At 40.7% G+C, this 25278-nt stretch overlaps 2 protein-coding genes across 2 annotated transcripts; one reads left to right on the forward strand and one right to left on the reverse strand.

The window, feature by feature from the left end:
* Positions 1–1268: 1268 nt before the first annotated feature.
* On the reverse strand, positions 1269–16290 carry LOC134179447 (uncharacterized). The gene is made up of 8 exons (XM_062646343.1): positions 16163–16290; positions 16009–16105; positions 13268–13381; positions 8993–9044; positions 7713–7939; positions 7473–7659; positions 7233–7419; positions 1269–1873 (listed from the first exon to the last, which is right to left on the reverse strand). Exons 1-8 carry the CDS (start codon positions 16240–16242, stop codon positions 1495–1497), a joined length of 1323 nt encoding a protein of 440 aa, XP_062502327.1. The 5' UTR covers positions 16243–16290; the 3' UTR covers positions 1269–1494.
* Positions 16291–16520: 230 nt separating this feature from the next.
* LOC134179446 (serum response factor homolog) lies at positions 16521–24872 on the forward strand. The gene is made up of 3 exons (XM_062646342.1): positions 16521–17035; positions 17098–17349; positions 23673–24872. The coding sequence occupies exons 1-3, from the start codon at positions 16670–16672 to the stop codon at positions 24654–24656; spliced, it is 1602 nt and encodes a 533-aa protein (XP_062502326.1). The 5' UTR covers positions 16521–16669; the 3' UTR covers positions 24657–24872.
* Positions 24873–25278: the final 406 nt, after the last annotated feature.

The following is a 25278-nucleotide window of genomic DNA, read 5'->3' on the forward strand; positions in this document are numbered from 1 at the left end:
TGTCCGTGAAAACGCATTCCATTAAAATTAACGCAGTTCTTTCAAGAAAGTGTCAAACTCTCACCCACAACTTTCGATTCCGTTACTAGAATCGAACACGGGCAATGCGTTTATTTTTTCGCGGGCTAACATAGCCTTCCAATTTGTCGAGACCTTGGTGGGGTCTTCTTTTTCGCCGTCCTCCCATGTGACGTACGGTTTGTATACCTCGCGGCGCTCATGCCCGATCCACATGCCAAGCCAGCTTGCTTTCTCTTTCTTTTCCAACTTGCTGAGTGGGCTATCGAGGACGAAATTGACTTGTTCTCTGAATCGTTTGAACTCTTCATAGTGGTACGTCTGATGCGTCCAAGTTCATATATGGAAGTTTGCCGCTATCTCGCTCTGCTTCTGGGAATGAGTCAGTGATGTGGTAATCCGTTATTCCTGACACCATGTGATGTATTGCACAGTAATGATCGAGTCACAGCGTCTCTCTATTTTAGTTGCATGCATGCACAAGTCTCGCGTAGCCAGGCCCCTTTCCGCCTCGTCATAGGTACAAAAAGTATGTCTGAATACACAACTGCATTCTCCTGGAAGTAAAGAAACCTGCGTCGCGCAGCCAGTCCCTCCACCTTTTGATTTCCGCTGCCAACGGAAATCAAAAGTGGCAGGGGCTGCCAAAGGAAATCTAAAGGGGAACGGGATGGCTGCGCGAGACTCTAGAGAAACGTCAAATCATGAAGGTGATAGGTATCTTCTGATGAGTTAATTAAGATAGCTCAGGAGTGGATCAGAGACAGTCCTTAGGTCCTTTTACCGTATTTCCCGCGAATAGTGCCCCATGCTCAAATAATGCCTCATGGTAAGCCTACACGAAATAATAATGCCCCATGCTCGATTAACGCCCCACTGAGGTAGTATATTCAAACCCAGTTATATGCATGCGCGTCTATCAATGTGTACGATGAGATGAAATGATCGAACACCCAGATAGAACCAGAGTGATGATGAAGATTCAACGTATACAACAGACCAGGAATACAACTCAAGTGGAAGAGAAAGTAGCCAGGGGGTAACTCTAGGATTAGATTCAGTAGTTTGTTTGTGTAGTGTGATGGTACAATGCAACAAATCTCTAATGCTTGTGAAATAATAATGCCCCATGTTTTAGAACTATGATATATATATATATATATATATATATATATATATATATATATATATATATTGATGGCTGTATTGGGATATCTATTGAGTGCACGCCAAAACTGCCAATACGCGATGCAGCTGTTTCTGGAGTGTGTTAGAAACAAGTGCGCAAGAACCCCACTACATACTAATAAAGTCATCACCAAGTAGCAGTTTCTAGTTATGCTGTTCATGTACACCTGTTCTGCAGCAACTAATGGTCTCCCCTCAGGGACACATCTCCTGTATGAGATAAAATGACTACTCACTCATATCTTAATCTTCTATGAAAAAGCTAAACCCAAACAACTTCACACTTCCCTACTGGTCAAAGTAAGCTTGTAATAATTTCTTGCGTTTCTTCTCCTCCTTGACCTTCTTAAACTTCTGAATCTGCTTGGCTGTTAGCTTGACTTGTTTCTTCTTTTGTTCACCAGTGTCTGCAGATGATACATCCATATAGTGAGCCAGCTGCCTGATATCACGATCAGTAGGCAATCCCTTCTGAGCCCAATGCTCTGTTTCAGAAAGACGCTGAAATTTCCCTGTTAGAACATTAAAGTTGCCTGGAATTGCGTACTCCTTGTACTTAGTTACAAATGGTTGAGACTCTGGTGGCATTGTTTGGCTACTGGATGATGATGTTAAGTCTTCAGACTCTATGTTAGTAAAACTTGCGCCCCCTGTTTCTTTAACGTCTCTGCAGACAGAAGAAAGCATAATGCAGCAAAATTTATGCACCATAAGTTGACAAAATTCTTCAAATAACCATATCAATATTTATAAAACTATACATGTAGGTAATATTACATATTAGTATTGCACAACAGTACAGACACATAGACAGATATACATGTACAGACAGAAAAAAGACAGACAAACAGACAAGATTAAGTAAGATCCATACAGGGCAAGGTAGCTGAAGCACAGCGAATTGCGATACTTAGTTCAAGTAAGCTCGCACTAGTCTCTTGCAAGCTTAATTTGGCAACTCGTTTGAAACTGGTTTAGCAATGCCAATCAATGGATGTAACTCTCTGTATGATTGTGGCTTTTATCTAGATGGCTAAGAGTAGCCTCTAATGTCATCCAAACAGGGTGGGGTCTAGTTTGGAAACATGAGTGTATTCAAATGTATGGTCTGATTGCCTGCGAATTAAGTCTCCAGATGAATCACAGTTAAGAGCCACATCATTGGTACATCCCCAGACATCACAGTTTTTAATTTCAGTTCTGAGACAAACACAGATTTAGCTCACCCATGGAGCAGTGAGATCAGTTTCTCTTGAGCGTCAACAGAAGGTGCAACAGGATTACAGAGATAAGAAACAAATCAGATAAGTACAGCCAGGAACAACCTCTGGTGAAAAGGCTGTGAGACTAAAATATCAGTACCACTGGTTAACCCCGTTTGGAACATTTTTTCGACATTAGGGGCAACAGGCAGTAAAATTCTTGCATCAGCTGTCTCTCAGCTCTAGTGATGTGTGTGGAAACAGCAACAGCTCACAGTTTAAGCCACCAGGAGAGAACTTATGTCTGTTCAATTACAGAAATGCCACTCGAGAGTACAATATATACGAAAAGTAGAAGTACTTCTAGATAAATATTTTAGGTGCGACAGAAATATATCATTCATTCATTCATAAATAGTATGAGTACTAATTCCTTCTATGGGAACACACTCACGCCTGCACATGCACAATTAATTAAGTCAATCTCGCGTGGGGTAGCTCTTCTGTCGTAGCAATGGCACATAACATCTAGATTCCAGTGCCCTGGCAAGAAAATCAATTTCAATCGCCAGTAAGCCCTTCCTAGTGCTGTTTGGAGTTTGCGCATGGACAAAACTAGCCATAGCCTACTGCAAAATTGTCTATTCAGGTTTCGATTGTCGGGATTGACAAGCCTTCAGCAGTGTAAGCTCTAAACAATACAAACTTTCGGTGCTCACTGTGAACTGAGTGCGCCTGCCTACATATAATTAGAGGCAGTCGTGACTATTATAGAGTTGTATAAGTGCTCTAGGTACTGAAATAAGACGTTTGCTTTTTGATTCACGTGCATACAGCAAGTAACCGCAATCTGGCTCAACGTGCCAAGTGCTTGACAAATATAGCCAAAACTGCAGTGTAGCAATCCCAATTTGGCAGAGTTGAGACTTTTAGATGGTAAAATTATAATATCAAGGAATCTGGAGTCAACATCAACAGCCACAGGGGCACGGATGTCCAGGTGATGGGGCAAATTGTGGCCCCAAATTAGAAATAGTAGAAAGGTAATTAATTGTTATATATAATAGTTATCGGTAAGACAAGGTTTCAGAGCTTTGACTGTTCGTTGCATTAGCATATGCATACACTTACTACATCATTATGCAATGAGTCTTTTAGCATCATGCAATAATAGTGCAACACAAGAATTGCCCAAAAGTTGATGCAAAACTTAGACAGTTGATATCATACCCATTCGATGAACCTTTTGATGTGCTTGTGCTGTACCATCAAGAGTTTCAAGTCTGTGGAAGACTTTGCACACTTGCAACTAAAATTAGAAAACTAGAAATGAGCCAGCACTGCTGCCTTACTGTGGACAATCTTGCTACACACTTTGTAATGACAAAGTGTGCTTCAACTTTCATACCGTAATTATGCATTTCACCTGTCGATTACCACTGATACCATCACGCATTGCTTGTGGAACTAACTAAGATCATTTATCCAGTGAGTAGCAGCATACTGGCATAGATGCATTTGCTATTCTGTATTCTACAGCAACTCTTGAATAAGAATTTAGGCCTTAAAGAAATTTGCTATAACTTTGGTATTTAATATCAAAATTTCTAGAAACAAATATTAATATCAACAGTTGTGGTCCCAAAGTGTGCCTTGAGGCCACAATTTGGGCCCCATTGTCAAATTCAACAGGCAACACTATGAAGACGTTCACCGAGGATGGAGCTACTGGAGAGTGATAGCATAATAATTGAGTCAGATGTACACGTGTTATTTAGTTATTGCTTCTACCACTGTGCAGAATACAACACTTCTCAGCTTTGTAGAACGATCAAGTACTATACCCTGCATGTACCTAATGTGGGACACTCGATTTCTTATCTCAGGAAGGTTACTGCCTGCCGATACTCTGCTATGGTGTGTGAGAAAGACGTCGCTTGTGGTGGCAGCACACTGCCTTCTTCTCATCTTGTCTGTAGTGACAGAGCCTTGTGAAGATCAAATTGGAATTGTAATGTTTCTATCCGTTTCCATCACTCTACTTGATTATGCCGACTCTAAATGAAAAAAGGAATTACTAAACTGTGACAGCTAATTTGACAGTATCTGGTAGCAAAGGAAGTAACTTGTTAGCAAATTCTGATAAAGTTTTAGGCTACAGATAGTACTGGTTAACTTCTTGAGAGTGCAAACATAACGTAGTGATTTCAAACAGCAAGTAGAATGCAACTGCCCAGTATGGTTTACCGGCTCTGGTGCAAGTCATAAAGTATATAAAGGTCAGTGTTCGAAATTGAGGGGTTTTAGTCGCCAATGGCGACAAAGACTTGTCCTCTGGCGACCAGACTTTACCTGGTTAGTCGCCAAACCTTGCGCGAGACTCGTCTACTTCTCTGTATGAGTGTAACGGTATTAGAGGCCCGTCTTAGCATGTTGCGTGTTGTAAAAAGTGTGATAACAAGTTTAGAGTGATCTTTCGTGCCTATAGAGAGATGGCTTTCATTGATAGCAACCACAATTGCATGGCAGGTGCTACATAAACAGATGCTACTTAATTAATTGAATTAATCTGCTAATTAGGCAATTTTACCAGCCAACCTTACAAAAGTCTATCTCATCTAGATCACGCTACAAGAAGTCTCTCTATATTAGTATCATTCGAAAGGCCATCATGACGTGCTGATTGAGTTTTAGATATCATAGTCGAGAAAGTGTAGAGTAGTGGGACTGCCTAGAGCAGCAGGCCAAAGAACATAAAAGCTACCACACAAAGCAGATTTAGTGAAGGAATGCACCTGTGTCAATATTAAACAATATGTTGCTGTGTAAAGTCGTGAGAAGGAGTCCTTACACTCTACAAAGCTCTACTTTAGTAGACATGTACATAATTGTTGATAGCAAGTTCAATTTAATTAACAATGTTCAACTATCTTCTTTGTGTCAAATACTGGCTGAAGTAACCACTTTGTAATTGATATAGATAGTCTCTTGTTGCCGGCCCCACCCCTTCTTGATCTAGGAAGCATTGCGCAAATGCACTGGCAACATAACGCAATAAACATTGTATGGTTGGGACTCCGAGGACGCCGCAAAATTTGGCAACTAAACTATTTGGGAATTTCAAACACTGTAGGTAGTCACTTGATGTCAAGTACAATACAGGATCTGTGCAACTCCATAAATTCTTTTATGGCTGAAGAATGGACACAGTCTAAAAAGGCAAAACAATGAAATGGGTACTGAAACTCTGTCACCAAATTCGATAGTAGGGCAGGTTCATGTCGGCATTGCCTTGCCTCTTCCTGTCGGCAACAGTGCTCTTCTTCCAGTGATGATAATGCCAAGCGTGTTGTGGCAAGCCATTTGATGAAATGTAATCTCTTGCAATGTTTTGAAGATCAGCTGGCTTGATGTTACACCACTGAAGAGTATCCTTCAGATCGTCGTTGTAGCACTTCCGTGGGTGTCCTCAATTTCTCCTCCTATGCTCTAACTCTCCAAAGAACAACTGTTTTGGGATGCCATTATCATTCATATGGATAACATGTCCTGACCAGCGCAACTGCAATTTCAAGAGCATTGCCTCAATGGAAGTAGAGTTGGTTCGATTGAGGACCTCCATGTTGGTGATGCTATCTTGCCATCTAATGCCCATGATGGAGCATAGAGCTTGCACATACACAACTTCTCTAGCTGCTTGATGTGACGACGGTAGACAGTCCATCCGTCACATCTGTACATCTCTCCTCCATCCTTCACATCTGTAAAGGAGAGATGTAAGTACAACTGCATTGTACACTTTGATCTTAGTGGACAGAGTGACGTTATGATGGTTGAGTACCCTGTAGTGAAGTCTACTGAGAGCTTGACTTGCCTTGCTAATCCTTACAAATATTTCTTTGTCAAACTGGCTACCCAGATATTTGAAAGAGTCCATAGAGTTATGGTAAGCTCTACTCCACTGATGTTGATAGAAAGTTGTTGTGCACTATTGCCTGCTGCTAGTTGGAAGAGCACTTCTGTTTTGCCAAAACTGATTATAACACCAAGAATGGAACAAATGCAGCACAGGTGAAAAGTACTCAACTTTCTTATGTCTTGTTGGGTTACAGCCCAAACCGGGAATGACATGGGTTCACTCTTTTAGTTAACCCACGCTTCGCAAATACTCTATTTCCAAATTGCAAATGTCCTGCTGCCATTTTGAATTTTGTCAATAATGTCAGAATGACAGTCTCCTGAGTCAGTCACAATACCATTAACCACACTCACACACACACACACACACACACACAAACACGTGCACACACACACACACGCACACACACACACACACACACACACACACACACACGCATGCAAGCATGCATGCACACATGCACACACACACACACATGCGCATGGACACACACACACACATGCATGCACACAGGCACACACACACACACACACACACACACACACACACACACATGCACATACACACACATGTGCACACACGCACACACGCACACACACACACACACACACACACACACACACACACACACACACACACACACACATGCACATACACACTCATGTGCACACACGCACACATGCACAGACACAGACACAGACACAGACACCCACAGACACACACACACACACACACACACACACACACACACACACACACACACACACCCACACACACACACACACACACACACACACACACACACACACACACACACACACACACACACATGCATGTATGCATGCATAGGCACACCAAAATCACACCACACCACATCACATAATATCAAAAGGATTACTCACTACCTATCTAGCAGGACTTGCTGCCTCTCTTGCATCTGTGCTTGGTTTGCAATCTGAGATTGAGCTACTATGTTCTCATTTCCAGCTGCTAGCACATCTTCAAATACAGACTCAAGGCTGGCAGCTGTCCAGTCAAGATTAAACCCGTAACCACATTGACGGCACTGAAACGAAGGCACTTCTGTTCTTCCTAAGCACAATTTTTAACAAATTTGATGACTGTACAGCATATAAATTTTTCACCATTATCCTTCAGTGTAAATGCACACCCTTTGCTAACAAGTTTTGTCAAAAGAGGTGGCAGCTCCTGATGTTCTTCACCTGGAGGTACAAGAATGATGTAAAGAATGTCATGTGATTGACAATACGGGCATGCCCCAGTAACGGAAATTGGATAGACCACCTCATGTTGACTCATAAGACTAACATCCTAGTAAGAAAGTAAAAAAAGCTGTTGACATAAAAGTGCATCAACAAACAAACCTTCTTCTTTGACAATTCAGGTGTTGTTGCTGCACTGTCTGGCTTTGATGTTTCAGATATTTGATTCGCAAGATACTTCATGTAAGGATGAGCGTCATGTAGTTGCTGAGTGTCACCAGTATCATTTCCAGCACTGTCTTTATCTGTAACTCGTTTAGTAAATACTTGGTTAGAGCCAGACTTCCTGTTACTGTCAGCTTGAATAATCTTTTGCAACGTCTTTTCACCTAGAAATACCACAAATAAGCAAACTAAACGTACTAAAACAGCTACATCAGTACAAATTCATCAAGAAACAGTGATGAGTGCATACAACAAAATCAAACTGACTATATAAGTTAAATCTGCAAATAAGGTAAGAGCACATCATCTGTCAACATGCTTCCGCTTTGTTGCACACAAATCACAGTCTGCTACTGCATAATTACAAAAGCTCACAAATAATGCCAACCGAAAAACAGCAAGCTGCAATGAAAATCATATGACATGCCCATAAGACTTTAGTTTGAAACACAATAGCAACCACACAAAAATTTACTATGAAATTTAATTAATGAACAAACCAGCTTTACTTAACTTTGTTAAACACTACAAATGTTTAATTAGCTACAGATTTTAAAGTGTGTGAGAGACGCTCAATAATTTTTTCACTTGCACCTTGGTACTCTGCAACACTCTCAAAAAATTCAATGCAAACTTCTATTGGTGGGAATTTATTTTGGCGGAGAATTTATTTTGGCGGATTGGTGGATTTTTTAGGGAGTGCTAATATAAAATCCGCCATTAATTTGGCAACCGGGATATGTTGACGTCACCACCCTCGTGGATCAAGCATCATGGCGATGTGGTGGTATGCGGATAAGGCCACAAGATGGTATTGGTAAAACCACTGCTTGTTGTTTGTTGTGCCTGCCCTGTATAGCAGGGAGTTTGGACATTAGAATGAGGCCGTGAAGCTATGATGAGAGGTGGAATAATGGGAGTTAAATTTTGTAATCACAGACTCCTCCATGACGCAGCCACTTAACTAGCAGGTGGAGAATATCGCACATATCAATTATCCAACAACGATCAAAATAAATCTGTCAATATACTATTACCGTCAATTTTTTTTAACAAACCCCTAAAATAAATTCCTGCCAATGTTTCAACTTATACAATATGTCATAAAAGTTCTGAACACAACAATTGTTTAAGCAATTAAACGTAGTCAACCAATACCTAGCTTAACAACAACTGAAAGCACATAAAGTGTTTAGCTAAGTTAAATCATAACCTACCATTATGAAGCAATTCATCCTGATCGTACGGCAAGTGCTCTTCACTTGCTAGCTACAGAAAACAATCAAACCATGACATAAATCAAGTACACTAGTGATAACATTAACTTGTTTGTGCAAAAACTGGAAAATGACTGCTAATTAACAGCTTCTATAACAACGAGTAAATCTCTCTCTTCAGCGTTCTTGGTCAACCTGTTCCAGAAAGCCATGTAACAAAGTACAAGCAAAAGCAAATAACCTTCATCATGTTACTTGAACATATTTTAAACATCTATTACTAGCAGAGAGATCTGGCCTTGCTTGAAAATACAGACAAGTGTGGCACACCACGCTTTGATGCATAAAACTCGTTAGTCTGGCCAGTTTCACTCAAGACAAAATAGAGAATAGGCTAGTCTGCTATGTCACACAATCTGTGGCTCCTGGATGTCATAATGCAGACATGATGCCGCTCAAAATCAGACAAAAGTTGCCAGATGCTTCCATCAGAATCAGACAATCCACTGTTTTTCCATTGCAAGAGACATCAACTCACAGGTTCATCATGCAAAATTTGTGGCGCTAAAGCAGCAATAAGAGCATCCTCATTACATTGGGGTGTGAAATGACGTCTTCAAACATGACTTTGTGGCAATTGGCTCAGCAGTTTTGGAGTGATTAATGTTACAGACAGTCAGACAGGCAAACAGATGTAAGAGGAAACTCGTCCAACTGCATTCTACTCATTACAGAACATTTTGGTTGCTGGGGATGAAGGTCAATAAGCAGATGAGTATCTTCACAAACTATGTCAACTGTTGCAGAAAAAAATGGTAAGAAGACCAGTCAGAAATTCTAGCGACGCTGCTCTTCTGTGGCATTACCAAAATGTAATACCAGCGTGATCAGAAGAAAAATAAGAAGACTTGCCCAGATAAAAGACAGTATGTTAAATTGTTACTCAAGCCAATTGTTTTGCAATAGAAAAATTAGTATCCAGACTTACAGAGTCAAAGAACACGTAGTGTAGTAGTATTTGTTGGGAAGAGCGATTAGCCTGTAATAGTTCTGATATGTAAGACAAAAAGACAGCCATTAACATGATTTGTGTAACTCAATAATGTGATTTGTGTAACTCGACCCATGGGTCAAGAACTCACTATTCAGCTGAGGTGCCTTTTACTGATATTCACTGTATGGTAGCATTGATGAAAATAAAAAACAGACAGAAAGACAAACAGACAGACAGACAGACAGACAGACAAACAGACAGACAGACAGACAAACAGACAGACAGACAGACAGACAGACAGACAGACCTTGACATCTCTCTGGCACACTTGTGGAGATCAGAAGTAATTTCACATGTAGCCACAACGGATGGATCAGCAGCTTCAAAAAGGGAAGAAAGTAGAGAAGTACAGCAAAGAAGGGCATACTAGTGGAGGTTCTCCTTGCTTGATACCCTTGATTTTCAAACATTTTTTGGATGTTGGGGGATTAGCGGAGAGAACTTTCTTCACCAGATCTCACTAAGATCATGTGATGAAGATGGAAGCTGACATTACAACATTGCAATAGTAGTGTTTTAGCTAAAGAGATTGGCAGAACAGTTTGTAGTAATGAATCTGTAGATGATAGCTACAAACATCAGATGGCTGTTCGTTACAGTTTTTCTTCTACCTTTATTGTCATTTATCTTGAACTCTTAGTGTTACATGTAGCCTTTTCTGTATTAGCATTGATGTTTTCAATAAATGTTCTTTGACAGACAGACAGACAGACAGACAGACAGACAGACAGACAGACAGACAGACAGACAGACAGACAGACAGACAGGTCAAAGAATTGCCATTCAACTGCAACGTTGCAATGCCAATGTACTTCTGAAGAAAATCAGTAATGCCTTGTCGGGACTGCCGAATTCCCCAGATTCGTAGATGTTGTATAGAAAAGGGATCACATGATCCCTTTTAACCAATTAGTAGTTAAATATATATTGTATTTAGTTGTTTCTCTTGCTTTTATTGTCATAGGACAAACGTAGTTAGCCATTTGCTATTGTCTCCTAATTCAAATATAAAAAATATATGTATTGACAGACAGACAGACAGACTTGAGTAGTGCTGGAATGTTAGATCGTGCTCTAGGATTGTATCCAAGACAGTGTGTAGGCGTGTCTGCAGTGGAGAGTGTGGGCGTGTCTGCAGAAGTTTTGGCCATTTCTTCTGCAAAGCCGGTCGCAGTCTGTCTATAAAACTGTTGTAATAGCCTTTGTTTACTCCTTAATATGCTGAAACGTTATGCTGAATCAGCACTCCTTCCCAATCGTAGGCAATGATTTTTTGCCATCATCTTCAGTCTGCTTGCTGCTTGTTTGAACTAACTTGGTAGGAGATCTTGGATGGTGCCATTCCAAAGACTGCTGCTTCAACTCAGTTTCGTACACCCTCAATCACGTCTCATCTATAGCTACTACTTGTTTGAGAAACAATCACCTTCCCTACCATAGCGAGCAAACAACTGACAAACAATGTTCACTTGCAATGCGTTCGCTTCTGGTCATCAGCCAGCATGTGTGGCACCACTTGGCAGCAATCCTTCTGTAGCCAAGATGTGACAAAAGAATCAGATATTCAGATGCAGGAAAAATTTCCACCTCATTTGCTACCTCTTTGCAGGTAAAGCGGCGATCTTGCTGCATTAGCTCATCTACAACCTGGACACTTCTTTCCACAGTCGATGTCCGAGCCGGCTTGATTGTTAATTGTCTTTAATGGATTCCCTCCCTTTACTAAATCTCGCTACCCATTCTCTCACTGTCCTGACTGCCACCGCATGGTCTTGGCAGATTTCGGTCAATGCAATGTGGATTTCCTCTGCTTTCTTGCCGTGCAGTGTTTCAATTTTGATGTATGCCCTTTGCTCTTGTTCAGTCTCTTTAACGTAAACGTATCTAATTTCTTTTTGGTGGCAGAAACACAAAAATTTTCTAAATAGAGATTTGAGGAGAGTTAGGAATTAACTTTTGAAATGACCATCGTAATTAATATACCAAAAATTTAGCCCAATATCTATCTTAAAAGAATGGCTCCAAGAGCTTCAAATGATGTTAGCAGCACGTTGATGTGACTTTCCTAATGCCACTTATTACAATATTTCTAGGGTTAAAGTTAGCTGAGACGGACTTAGAAAGAGTGCTGATGTGAGTCATCCAGTTGCACATCTTGAAATAGCACACACCGAAGAGCAGTGTCTCTTGCTTTGCTGATAAATCTGGTTCTGTATCCACAAAAAAGAAAAGGTTGGGAAGGCATCCACTTTGTTCCAGAAGATTGGTTTGCATATCTTGCTTGATCTGATAGAGCAAAAGTAATCAAATCTAAGATGTGCTGACCAATGTAATAATTAGTGCTTACAAGCAGGGCATTTCTTACCGTCAGATGGCTGTTTTACAGCATAAAAGAGGACAGTAGCCGCTTCCAATACACTGCAAAGAAGAGAGGAGGAGACAAAAAACAAAGCTAAATCCAGAAGCAGTTAACTTTCTTGTTACGGCAATCAAAGATCGACCAGACTTGACACTCAATGAAATGAAAAGCCTCCTCAAAGTCCACCAGAATCTACATAGTCGTATCAAAATCTACAATCACTCGCAAACTACACGTACAAAGTCAGCTCATAACGTTGAAAAAGCTAGAGTTTGTTCCTGAAAGGAGAAACAGCCTAGAGAATTGGGAAGCTAGGAAAAGTCGTGCTCAGTGATTTCAAGGACACATGAAGAGGGCGCAAGACTTGATTTATTGATGAATATGGTTTTGGTCTGTATACAGCCTCTACTCGGGAGTGCTATAGCTACGTACTTGCTGTAGATATACTGTACTACATATCTTCTCAATTGTCTATTTACCTAATCTAGACTCATAGATATATCTGCATAACATGATATCTCGGATAATTGGTTGCCAGACTTGGATAATTGGTTGCCTGACTCTGATAATTGGTTGCCTGATTCGGATAATTGGATGGGAAATACTATAGCAGGTGAGACACTTTTACTACGTCATTTCCCAAGATGGCAGCTTACATGTAACAGTTTATGATGTTGTTTCTCTGTCCCTATAATGCTCTGGCAGAAACAAGCTTAGAAATAAGTCAGCACCATGACTACTGCTATTATACATCTACATGTACTTTGTGGGAGTTGTCCTCTAAGCTTCAAACATGTGGACAGACACATAGACTCATTCGACACTCACAGAGATGGTATAAACTAAAACCTAGACAACTTACTGTCTCAGGAGAAACACAAAAGATTGTCTCCAAGTTAGTAAGCTGCCAATTGATATGAAAACCTCCCAAGCTTGAATTACCAAAGCAAAGAGCACATATCATAGTAGGAGAATCCTAAACATAAATCAAATGATTAACATGCAAAACTAGACAACTAACTGTTGTATTGCCAGCATTTAAAATCCTTGCTGAGACTAAGTTCAAGTACGAAGAACAGCAACATCACAACTACTACAGATATGATTACATTTAAGCTTATGACCCCCAGCTGCCATCCATAGACACTACAATTATGATAATACATAAATTGCCATTCTTTATACTGGCAACTAAACCAGCATGCTGGTACGTAAGGGTAGTATATGCAAGTACAACAATGCCAAGCACATCGAACAAGTATAATTCTAAGCACATTGGACATACCATGTTTTGAAGTAAAAAGCTAGTCTCAATAATGTACGTGCTATACAACTAACAAACCACTGAGCACACAAAAACATCAAAAAGAAAGATATAAACACTTAGCTGCTAGTTATAATATAGTAAGTGGCAATTAATTGTATAGGTATACCATTTACCAAAATTTGCAGTAATTTCCAAATACAATGAACTGGTATCTGATATTTTTTCAACATAAGCAATGCAGTATCATTAGAAACTGCATTCAAGACAAAACAAAACAATGTGGAGTGTTCTCACCAAGATATTGTCCTAAATGGCAACATTAATTGAATCATGATGTTTGAATATATCACTTTTCGCTCAAGATTGTATGCATTACAATTGATGCCTATATAGACATTGCTTGTCATGAGTAACAGTTAAACCTACTACCATTGTCCTCCCTGGTAACAATATACCAGAACTACACATTACATTTAAGACTTATAGCCTGCAGGCTATTAGATAGGGATGCGTCGATGTGATTAAAGATAATGAGCTAAATCAATGTCCCACACTATAGATACTTTGAATTTAGCACAAGTGACAGAAGTGACGTGTGTGTGTGTGTGTGTGTGTGTGTGTGTGTGTGTGTGTGTGTGTGTGTGTGTGTGTGTGTGTGTGTGTGTGTGTGTGTGTGTGTTTATTGTGAATATTAATGTAAATTTTATTAATTTTTGTCTATTTATTGTCATTATCATTACTTAATCATTAGCCTGTTGCTAGAATGTATAATTCTTTGAAAACCCAGGGATGTGTCAATGTGATTAAAGATAATTAACTAAATATCATCAATGTCCCACACTACACTTCGAAATCAGTACATGCACATGCGTGACAGCTGCGTCTCTTGCAGGGAGCGGGCTTGCTATCTACCTTACTTCTCAATTCTGCATGTAGCATTCTTGCTTGGATCACTTGAGGTGGACACGATTATCATGCTTTCGTAGAGCCATTGCTATCATCTTTCGTTCCGCTAAAATTATTTCGTCGTAGCTAGAGATCGATGTACGTCCACGGGAAATACTGTGAAATGACATGTATGTGTAGCGACCGAATCCAGAAGAAAGCATGCAGTGCAACATTTCCTACAACCTTTCTTGCAAGATGACGTCAATCGTTCATCATCAGTCCTACTTACACCTGTAAATATATTCTTGCACAGAGTGGGCTTGTTATCCACTTTATTTCTCGATTCTGTAACGCTCAATCTTGCATCACTTGCAGTTAACTACTGAGGTGGATGAGATTACCATGCTTTTGTTGAGCCGCACGTTGCTAGCATCTTTCGTTCCGATGATAATTCGTCGTAGCTAGATAAAGATTCATCTCGTACGTCTCCTAGAAATACTGTGAAGCGACATGTAGTGACCAGATCCAGAAGAAAGCAGCGTTAGTGTTTCCTACCAATCTTTCTTGCACGCCGCCGCCGATCGTTCATCATCAGTACTACTTACAGCTAAAACATATTGCTCTCTTGAAGATCATGGATGACATGTTGGTTGTGCACAACGATACACAACGGTACACATGCACGGTCCCATGGGACCTTCGCTTGGCTTCTTGAAGAACGATGGATTCGTTTGTTTTGTGATTCTTCTGTAAAAAACTAACAGATGCGTACAACTCTAGCCTGAACTTTACTCTGTGCTTCTCAGTGTGACGAGGTTTAACATTCTTACTATGGATATGACATCTTGGCTTTTCTGTCATAATGCACGGGATTGTTACGTCACCCATTGTTGGTGTCCCAAAGGACTGCTGATTGGCTCAACAAATTCCCGACAATGATTCACGCGGATATGCTATTGTTATGTCACCTATGTTTCGCGTCCCAAAACGATTGCTGATTGGCTCGACAAACTCCCTGAGCGTGACACACGCTTACAAACAAACATAGGTACATAGGTACCAACAAACATAGCAACATACCGACAGACAGATCGGAAGTCAATTCAGTCAGTTTAGAGTGAGCTTCTCACAAAGCAGTCCACCACTCATTGTGGTGTCCTTCTTTATGCTCGTAGCTTAATTAATGGCTTCTAATCTAACCAAGCACGCAAATATTTAAATTTTGATAATTATATATTATTTACATAATATTTAACACTTATTACAATATAAAATTTATTGATATTAATGTTATTGTAGACGTGTCAAAAAATTTACCACTCCCGCGTTCTTTTTCCTGCAAACTCACGCATTTGATTCAGCTAGGTTGGCAGGTCTGAGTTAGGTAGGAGAAGCCTACACTCTATAATTACACTACAGAATATATAACACGAGACACCGACCCAAACCTGTCTTCCATTTGTTTTCATAAGGTCTGACGCAACAACAGCGCGTTCGTTCCTAAGCAAGAAACGATGCATAGCAGGAATTCTTCCAGAACGAACTCTAGAACCAGATACCAAATAACTTGCATTAATTAATTGGTTTGGATAGAACACTAACTCGTCACTAAGAACGTGAAACACTTCTTTCGATCTGCAAGTAGGGCAAAAACCATCATCTGAAACTATGTAAGTAGCCATTGATCACCGGTAACGCACGTTAACTAAACATGGTGGATCAGCTGCTCGACTGGCCACGAGGCTAACACACTGGTCACAGTCAGAGCCTCTGGTCACAGTGGTCAGCGATTGAATAGTAAGACCGCCCAGGTAGCGCTGCGTTAGCTTTCCGCCTCCTTTGGGTCAGTGGTGGAGGTCTGTAAAATTAAAAATTTGACAGACTGCATTTTCATTTTATCTGTTTGCTAATCTGAATCTGAGATCGTTTAGTAATACTTTGAAAAACAATGCACATCACGTGACAACAAAACTTGGGTAACCCGTATGTCCGGTTTGGTATCGCCATATTTGGTTGTTTGGCGCTGTCGTCCACTTCCATATTTGAGAGTGGACAAAATCTGCACGTGCCACTCTCTTGAATGCCAAATTTTATATACTCCGTTTTAACATGGAGAGCCTAGAACAAGGTTCTTCCGGAGGTGCTAGCGATATGCGATGTCGCACTTCTTCATTCATCGTAGAAGACGACCCTGATGATGAAGTTAGCGTGGAAGAGTACGACCCACCACTGCTGGGTCGTACGGCATATCGACCAAGTGGAGACCAAACGGAATCCGCGTTTGAAAGTGCGTGTAAAGTTGCCCGGTTGGAGAAAAATGAAGACGCCCATCATGTCCAACCTACGGAAGTTAGTGGTGAGCAACCCAGAAAAAAGAAAACCCGTGGGAGAGTGAAGATTGACATGGAATTTATCCAAAATAAGTTACGCCGTTACACGACGTTCAGCAAGCGCAAAAGTGGCATCATGAAGAAGGTCAGTTGTTTGCTACCTGTCTAAATGTTTGTAATGAATGTTATTCAAATTTTTAAATTTAGGCTTATGAGTTAAGTACGCTGACAGGTACACAAATGCTACTCCTTGTTGCTTCTGAAACCGGACATGTTTATACCTTTGCTACTCCCAAACTTCAGCCAATGATTACCTCGGAAAGTGGCAAGGCTCTCATACAGACATGCTTGAACTCGCCCGATGTCATCACTGGTCATGGTGATACAGAACAGAGAATGTCAAGCACAGGTTTTGAGGAGCCTGAACTCTCATATACAGTTCAAGATGAGGAGGGAAGAGTGAGTGAATTTTGCGTGCTAACTGAGGATCATATTTGAATTTGCAACTGAAGATATTTTTCAGGGGGCAATTTATTATAGCTTATTACCCATAGGCATTCGCGGGCATGCACACATGGATACCGACTCACACACCCATGCATTCCTCTCTGTGTGGTGTGTGTGTGTGTGTGTGTGTGTGTGTGTGTGTGTGTGTGTGTGTGTGTGTGTGTGTGTGCGCGCATGTGTGTGTGTGTGTGTGTGTGTGTCAATGTGCACACACAGGTAGCATATGCATGGATGTGTTTGACATGTGTGAATCCCAACTGTTAACCCTCTCTTTTATAAATTTTTGGAATTGGTTAAACCACGTAAAGAACTAGGTGGACCAAATATACTTCAAACAATTATAATTAACAAATTGGAGATGGCTAGACAATTTAGGCCAAGTGCAAATTGTGAATTGTTTGCAAATATCTTTGGATACTGTCATGGTCCACTGTGATTTACGTATGTATTGACATCCTTTGACATTCGTTGCTACTAGATTCCAAACAAGCAACCAAAGAACAGCAATGGTCAGGATCAATTTCGATATATCACACTGACTTTAATATGACAGATTTGGTTACTTTGATGTAACTGTTTGGAACACCGTAGACTTGTCCTTTGTAGAGTATGGAGCCATGAAAGTCACAGTCGTCATTAAAGCAGCAAAAAGGATCATTGTTATCAATTAATCATTGAAGTAGCTGTTGGTAATTTTATTAACTGGTAGCCAACCTCTTGAAAATGGTCACTTTCAAGTTCGTGAACAATGACGACAATTGCATCAAATCAAAATGTGATAACAATCCAAGCCTTCCCTTTCACAAGTTTTGATGCATGTGCATCAACAGTTACTGTCATTCCAGAAATAAATGATGTTACGGAAAAATTTAATAAATGCAGCTTTGCTAGTTGTTAGCCAAATGCTTTAGTTGGAAAGTTATTTATTTAATTATACATATAATAAAGCGTACATTATTAGTAAGGGAGATAAGTATTATTTATATCTTTTCGCAAGTAGTGTACTCAAAATAATGGCTGGAACAACTTCTGAGTTTGTAACTATGTGACTGATCTGTCATGCTCAGGAATGTGCCATGCCCTTAGTGCAGTCCAATCAGCATTTGTGATTTGTCATACATGGCAACCACACACCATAATGGACGAACTGCCAATCAGGTAGCCAAACATTGATGATAGAGTTTTTACCAGAACAGTGTAATTCATGTTTGGAATTGCCAGGTCTTGTTGGAAATAAAACAACAGAAATTACCTGTCTGCAATACAACTGCTAACGTGAAATCAATCACTTTTGTGGCTTATGACATTTGTATGGGAACGTAACATTGCATAGTCATGAGCGATATTTATGTCCCATATGTGATAGCTCTCGTAACTGTACGTTTTGACTACGGACTATTTGCAACCTTTGCAGTCCCGTCAAATGACAGTTGCTTGTACATTTTAAAAATAGATTTTACAAGTAGTGTGCTCAAAAGGAACATATTGTCTAAATTCATAATTCTTTGCGACAATCCTGTTGTGGTTTCAGAAGGCTCATACTTTTGGAAGTGAGTGTAAATGCAGCTTCAATTACTAGTTTAATTAGAAAGCTTCAACCATCTTGATTCACATTTTTAACCACTCGATAATTTCTAGAATTACAATTTCAGTGGTCGTACAATTTAGGATGTTACATAGCAGAATGCTATTAGATGTGAAGGAAATTACCTTATTGTTTGTCGGTTACTGGTGTTGATAATTACTTGCTGGCTGGTTTAGTTTGTATTGGACTGCAAATTTTTTTTGAACTTATCAAGTTTTTTTATCTTTTGTAGCACTACTGTTTCTTAGCAATCCTTGCTCTTTATTAGGCATTTTTGATTTAATTACTTGCTATTGTTTAGGATTTCCCTGAGGCCCTTTGAGCAGTGAGGGTCACCCTGTTGATTCTGAGGGTGTGGCCCTAGTCTTCAAAATTAGGAGACTTGCAGCTTGCGTATACTATCTGCTTTCTGTGTTGCCGTTTGTGTTCTCTTGGGCCTCCGAGGGTAGTGTGAGTCAGGCTATTAGCAAGAACATGTGGTGTTACAACATCTGTATCACTGTGACGGTCATTGCATCTTGCAGTATGGGGTCAGTTTCTGCAGAGGATCACTAGTATTTCTGCAGCCTGTTACTGGTACTGCTCTAACAGCGTCTGATGAAGTTGAAGATGAAGACTGACAATGTGAAGCACCACCTGCAAAGAATAGTGAACATTGTAACTCTAGGTTTTGCAACAGCTGGCTGGAGGGATTTGGATGGCTTCGCTATGTCTTGGACGATCAAGATAGTTCCTACATGTACTTGGCACTCTGTAGCAAACACAACAAAGTCAATGAAGAAGATAGATAATGTGGATCAGCATGCATATGTTGCCCACAGTTCAGGTGTGACAAGCTGATTGAACATTAGAAATGTCAGTGCCATATGGATGCCTTCTTGGCGGAATCTCACACAGCTGCTTCCAGAGCATCTAGAGAGATTCCAACTGCACTCAAAGTACAGATCAGTTGTCAGTGACAAGCAGTTGTCGCCGCTCTGAAGTTAGTGCATCTACTGGCTGGCCAAGCAGGGCATTGCCCATTGCTCACAAGTTTGGTTCATTGTCACAACTAGCAAAGTCACTTGGATGCTCGTATTTAGAAGAGCTCAAGCGGTCCTGTCTACTGTAGAGACGCTACTTACCTATTCATCACACTGCAATATCAATGATTTTCTTTCGATTCTAATGACTGTGTGCAAGAAACTACCATTCAGCAAATCCAGGCAAGTCCTTACAGTCTGGTTGCTATGCGATGAGTCCACTGGTGCCTCAAGTTTGAAGAAACTCACTATATTGTCAGGTTTCTAGTAAATAAAGTTCTCCTCATATGTCCCTCTTGAAGGTGGTTGACATTCATTATGGCAAGGCAAGTACTATAGAGGCTAAGCTTCTGTACCTGTCAGTGTGTGTGTGTGTGTGTGTGTGTGTGTGTGTGTGTGTGTGTGTGTGTGTGTGTGTGTGTGTGTGTGTGTGTGTGTGTGTGTGTGTGTGTGTGTGTGTGTGTGTGTGTGTGTGGAATGGGGACTCCCAATTGTGAAGATCACCGGGTTTGGTTGTGATGGTGCAGCAATGATGGTTAGTTGATGGGAAGGTGTTACATCGTGCTTGAAGAGACTAATTCTGAGTTGCCGTCTGTCCACTGTGGTGCTCATCGTCTCTCTCTAGCAGCTAGTGTTCCTTAGCTACAGAAATTCGATGGCCAAGTAATGACACTGTTCTACTTTTTAGAAACAGTCCGGTATGAGAGGCAAGCCTTCACATACTTCAAGAATTTCTTATAAGCCCGTGCTCATGATCATAAAGCAGTTGCAACAGGATGGCAGTTGCAACAGAATGGTTGTCACACGATCAAGCTGTTGCTGGTGTATTTATCTCTTTTCTGGTTTGTCTGGAATGAGAAGCAACAGAAAAACATGTTGTAGCTGGAGGCTTAGTCTTGGCAATGAAATTGTGGAAGTTTGTTGCCACTGTCTACCCTACCTGCTGAGTGATGTACTACATGATCTCTTCATATTTAACTCAAGGTGCGCATGCGGTAGGGTTACAGCAAGTCCCCTGTGGACCGGATGGCTGGACCAAGGGATGGCTTGACAATTGGAATGCTGCACATGCACTCAATATTGCTGGTGTTAATTAGCGTGCCAGTTGATGTGATGCTGTCTTTTTTGCGTGCTTTCAAGCGGCACTGAATAGCTATCCGATGTTGACAGTCCCACATGCCAGTCAATGTGTCCAGCCCCCTTTTCATGCTCTTCATTGGCTGACTAATTAGATTAAAGGTGGAAAGCAGCCAAGGGTTTAGCACTTCTTCGTAAGTCTAGTGTTCTAGAAGGAACACATTGACCTGTCTGCAATACAGTCACAGGTATTAGCTACCATTGCTTCCCTGAAGCTCCTCCAAATTATCCAGGGCCACTCATGCTAAAGTTTCCTCATGTTAGAGAGGACTTAAAACTATATGGCATCACTGCCCCATTTGATGACAACAAAACTCTGTTCAAGACAGAGGTGAGGGAGAAGTACAGTATCTTGACTGCTTGGTAAACGAACTGGAAAGCAGATTTCGGGATCCTGGAGTTTAAATGCATTCAGTACAATCCAAGGGTGTCACCAAAGCAGAGAAGTCTGATGCAAAGTTCAATAGATATGGGGAAATCCTCTTGGACACTCTTGCCAAGCACTTTTGTACAATGTTGATAAAGAAACCTTCAGCTGGAGTGGAGTGCCATGAAGCAAGTAACTTTGCAAGAGCTCCATGGCTTGCCTACAAGGAAATAATGGTATTTTCTTTCTGGAGACAGCATGATAGTGACTGTATTGTTGCTGAAATACAGATTAGCATGACTGGTAGTCATTTGGTTCAGCAAACCTGACTATTGAAGTCCATTTCATTACATTATATAAGCATAATTTTTGATAGACCCTGTGTATGTCTCTAATTAATATTAATCATAAATTATTACTACTAGTAATTGAAGCTGTTTATGAGCCTTCAAAAGTCCTGAAGATCACAATCACAAAGACCACAATGTCAAAGTCTGTAACTTACATACTATCATAGCCTGTAGTTGTCAAAGCAGAGTCATTGTATACAGGACATAAAATCTCTCATGGTTATGTAATGTTAGATTCCATTACAAATATTGTAAAACCAAGAAAGCGATCGATTTCGGGTCAGCAGTTGTAGACAGGTGAGTTCTGTTGTTTATTCCCGACAAGTCCTAACAATCGAAAACATGAATTACACTGTTCTGGCAATAGAACTCTCAAGAAAGTTTTGCGCATAGGATTGGCTGTTCGTCCATTGTCTTTGGTTGCCACGTACAACATAAAGGAATTAATATTTTGTGATTGGGCCACACGAAGTAGGTGTGGCACATTCCTGCAGCATGACAGACATAGCCAGCCACATATTCCCCAGACCAAAGTCTGTTCGGCCCTATACGTTTAGAGTACGCTACTCGCCAAGTCTCGTGACTTTTACAAAGTCCCTTTTCTTATAGGCTCATAGCTGAATTAATGATGCACCCTGTTTGAGTTTAATTCAGGGGAAACACTGCTGTCTGTAAGAGTGTAAACTCCAAGATAGAGAAGAATCAGGCCTGTATTTGCCATTGCTATAGAAAATTTACACACCTACACTTTCATTACGTCTTTATTCCCTGCGAATGTCTTTATTGTCAGGATCATAATCAGTATCCTCATTGCAGACCAGGATGATCTGTGGACTTCTGTTAGTTGCCATGTTAACACATGCACAATGTGAAAGCGTCTGGGTAACATCAGGCTTTTCAGGCTATGAAAAATATTTCTTTGGATTACAAACAGTTGGAGGTGAAAATATTGAAAACACTACTTGAAAAGAACTAGTGGCACTTTGGTTCTTATGGTTTTGTCAATTCCAAAACCATTTAACATTATGCAAATTTAAATAGCCTAGTCATATCCCAAATGGTTTGAATTTGCACTTTGTTTATATAGCATATTGGAAATGGTTTGCACTTGGCATATATTGCCTAATCAATTCAAAATGGTTTGGATTTGCACTTGGTTTATACGATGCAAATGGACATACACAAACGAGGGCACACGCACACAACCACGCATACTCACAGACATAGGAACTATATACAAATGGGCGTGTGCACGCGCTTGCACACACACACACACACACACACACACACACACACACACGTGTTTGATGCTTGCAATCGAGTTGGCGACTCCCCTTCTTTCTGTCACAACCAAACTCATGTAAGTTGATTGAGATATCATAGAAATGGAAGGATGAAAGGAGTTCTGTGCATGAAGGTTCGGTTGTACCATCTATTCGCTCACTGACGAGAAAACGAGTACCCACGGGTGGACCAACGGTGGGGACGACCAGCAGACATCGAAATTCGCGGGGGGTTTTGAAGGGTGGTCTTCCCTGGCAATCCTCTTCCTCGAAAATACACGATCATTGATGGAAAATTGAGCTGTTATGTTGGCCACGATGACACACACACACACACACACACACACACACACACACACACACACACACACACACACACACACACACACACACACACACACACACATACACGCACGCAACTTAAACTTAAATTGGCTTATGAATTGTCCAAATCAGTAGGTGATGCAGTTTTGGGGTTATGCACACCATCATTGCACCTAGTACAGTATGTTCAATTGTATTGTTTGACAGGAGCAAAATATTTCAGACCAAGGACATGGATCCAGCAGCTGTCAGTCAGCACCAGTGAGTCAGTTGCTCTTCAGTGATGCAGGTCATTCTTTACAGCCATCATCCAATGGTCAGCGAACTAGGTCAACCACTGACATTACACCCATTGTAACAGGAAGCTTGCCTCTCACTATTCATCCTAGTGTTGCAATTTCTGGATTTAACATTATTCCTACTTCTGGGAAAGGGCCAACTCTTTCGTCTGGCTCGCCAATTGTTCCTCAATATGCGGGCATCCCAACAACACTTGGTTTCTCAAGTCAAGCCCTACTGGCTCAACTGCAGTGTAGTGCTCAAGCAGTGCAAGCAGCTATAATGCAGCAGCAGCAGCAACAACATCAACAGCAACAACAACAACAACATCTAAGACAAAAACAAGGAGTTGAATCAGGTGCAAAGGACTTACCTGAAGGTAATCCAGCTCAAAGTAAAAATGCAGCTTCTGGAGAACCTCAAGCATCTAGCTTGTTCTCTCACGACAATAATTGTGATCCTGCGTCGACATGTGCCACCAACACAAACCGTTCTAGTGTTGCTGGTATGACTAATTATTCCAGTCCAATGCTCCAAGCTAGTGTCACACCAATGTCACAGTTGTTCAATGTACCTATGTCAGTAGAAGTTCCTGTTCCATCTTCTAGCACTATTACAACAATTACAACAAATAGCCCTGGACCTATCACCTCTCCTACTATCCACAGTGTTTCTCATGCCCGAAGTCCCCCTCCTCTCACACTGGACATGTCTTCTCAACTTGGTGGTATTCCCCAGTACCAACTATTACCTCAGCAAATGCTGAGTAGTTCCGCTACCACTGATGGTCACATTGCATCTATCATCCTAAATCCAGCTGGTGCTGCTGGTGGTGGATTAGCTCTAGGAAGGATGTCACGGCAGTCAGGAAATGAACTCAGTGCTTCTCATGAGAATAAAACCCAGCTGTGACCCCACTCAGGAAGACTTCATTTCAGTGACAGTACCATAGCAGTTGACTTTCTAGATGACTGTTTTCATTAGCTTCCATTGCACTTACTTGCTACACATAGTGCTTGTGTCCTAACATTTGTTTGCTAGAAAGAAGAGTGGAATGTTTAGGTTTATAGATTGTACATATTGGTATTAATTCAGATATTAAACAAATTGAAACGCTCTGCAATGAAACTTCTCAAAATCAGCAGCAAGTTGTGAATGACATCAAAGTCAAGGTTAGCTAAGTTGTCACTTGGTTTGTGCCACACAGGAGGGAAAGGATAGGTTATGAGATGGACAACAGGCACACCTGTGATAAAAAAAAGATGTGCAACAGTAATTAGAAGCACAAAGTAACAATCACAGATAGACATGACATTGATAGTGAACTAACAGGACAAAATACAAACAATCGTGAACAAACAAGAAAGTACCACAAAACTAGCAGCTACAGAACAGGGGTCATGTAAGCAGTATACTGTAATAATTATCATCGTAATAATTGTTAAATACAAGAAATGAGTAATAATAAGTGGTCACTGACCTACTTAGTTTTGACAGCAATTTCCACTTACAGCTAATGCTGTTTCTGAAGCTA

The sequence above is a fragment of the Corticium candelabrum genome, chromosome 5 (assembly GCF_963422355.1).
Source record: "Corticium candelabrum chromosome 5, ooCorCand1.1, whole genome shotgun sequence".
Lineage (NCBI taxonomy): Eukaryota > Metazoa > Porifera > Homoscleromorpha > Homosclerophorida > Plakinidae > Corticium > Corticium candelabrum.

Excerpts from the sequence above, each read along its gene's own strand:
- LOC134179447 (XM_062646343.1), bottom strand. The coding sequence starts at position 16,242 with ATGGCTACTTACATAGTTTCAGATGATGGTTTTTGCCCTACTTGCAGA. Across the intron at positions 16,106-16,162 it reads TTTCACGTTCTTAGTGACGA|AGTTCGTTCTGGAAGAATTC; the intron begins GTTAGTGTTCTA and ends ATCTGGTTCTAG. Across the intron at positions 9,045-13,267 it reads TTTGTGTTTCTCCTGAGACA|CTAGCAAGTGAAGAGCACTT; the intron begins GTAAGTTGTCTA and ends TGTTTTCTGTAG.
- LOC134179446 (XM_062646342.1), top strand. The coding sequence starts at position 16,670 with ATGGAGAGCCTAGAACAAGGTTCTTCCGGAGGTGCTAGCGATATGCGA. Across the intron at positions 17,036-17,097 it reads AAAGTGGCATCATGAAGAAG|GCTTATGAGTTAAGTACGCT; the intron begins GTCAGTTGTTTG and ends TTTTAAATTTAG. Across the intron at positions 17,350-23,672 it reads TTCAAGATGAGGAGGGAAGA|GAGCAAAATATTTCAGACCA; the intron begins GTGAGTGAATTT and ends ATTGTTTGACAG.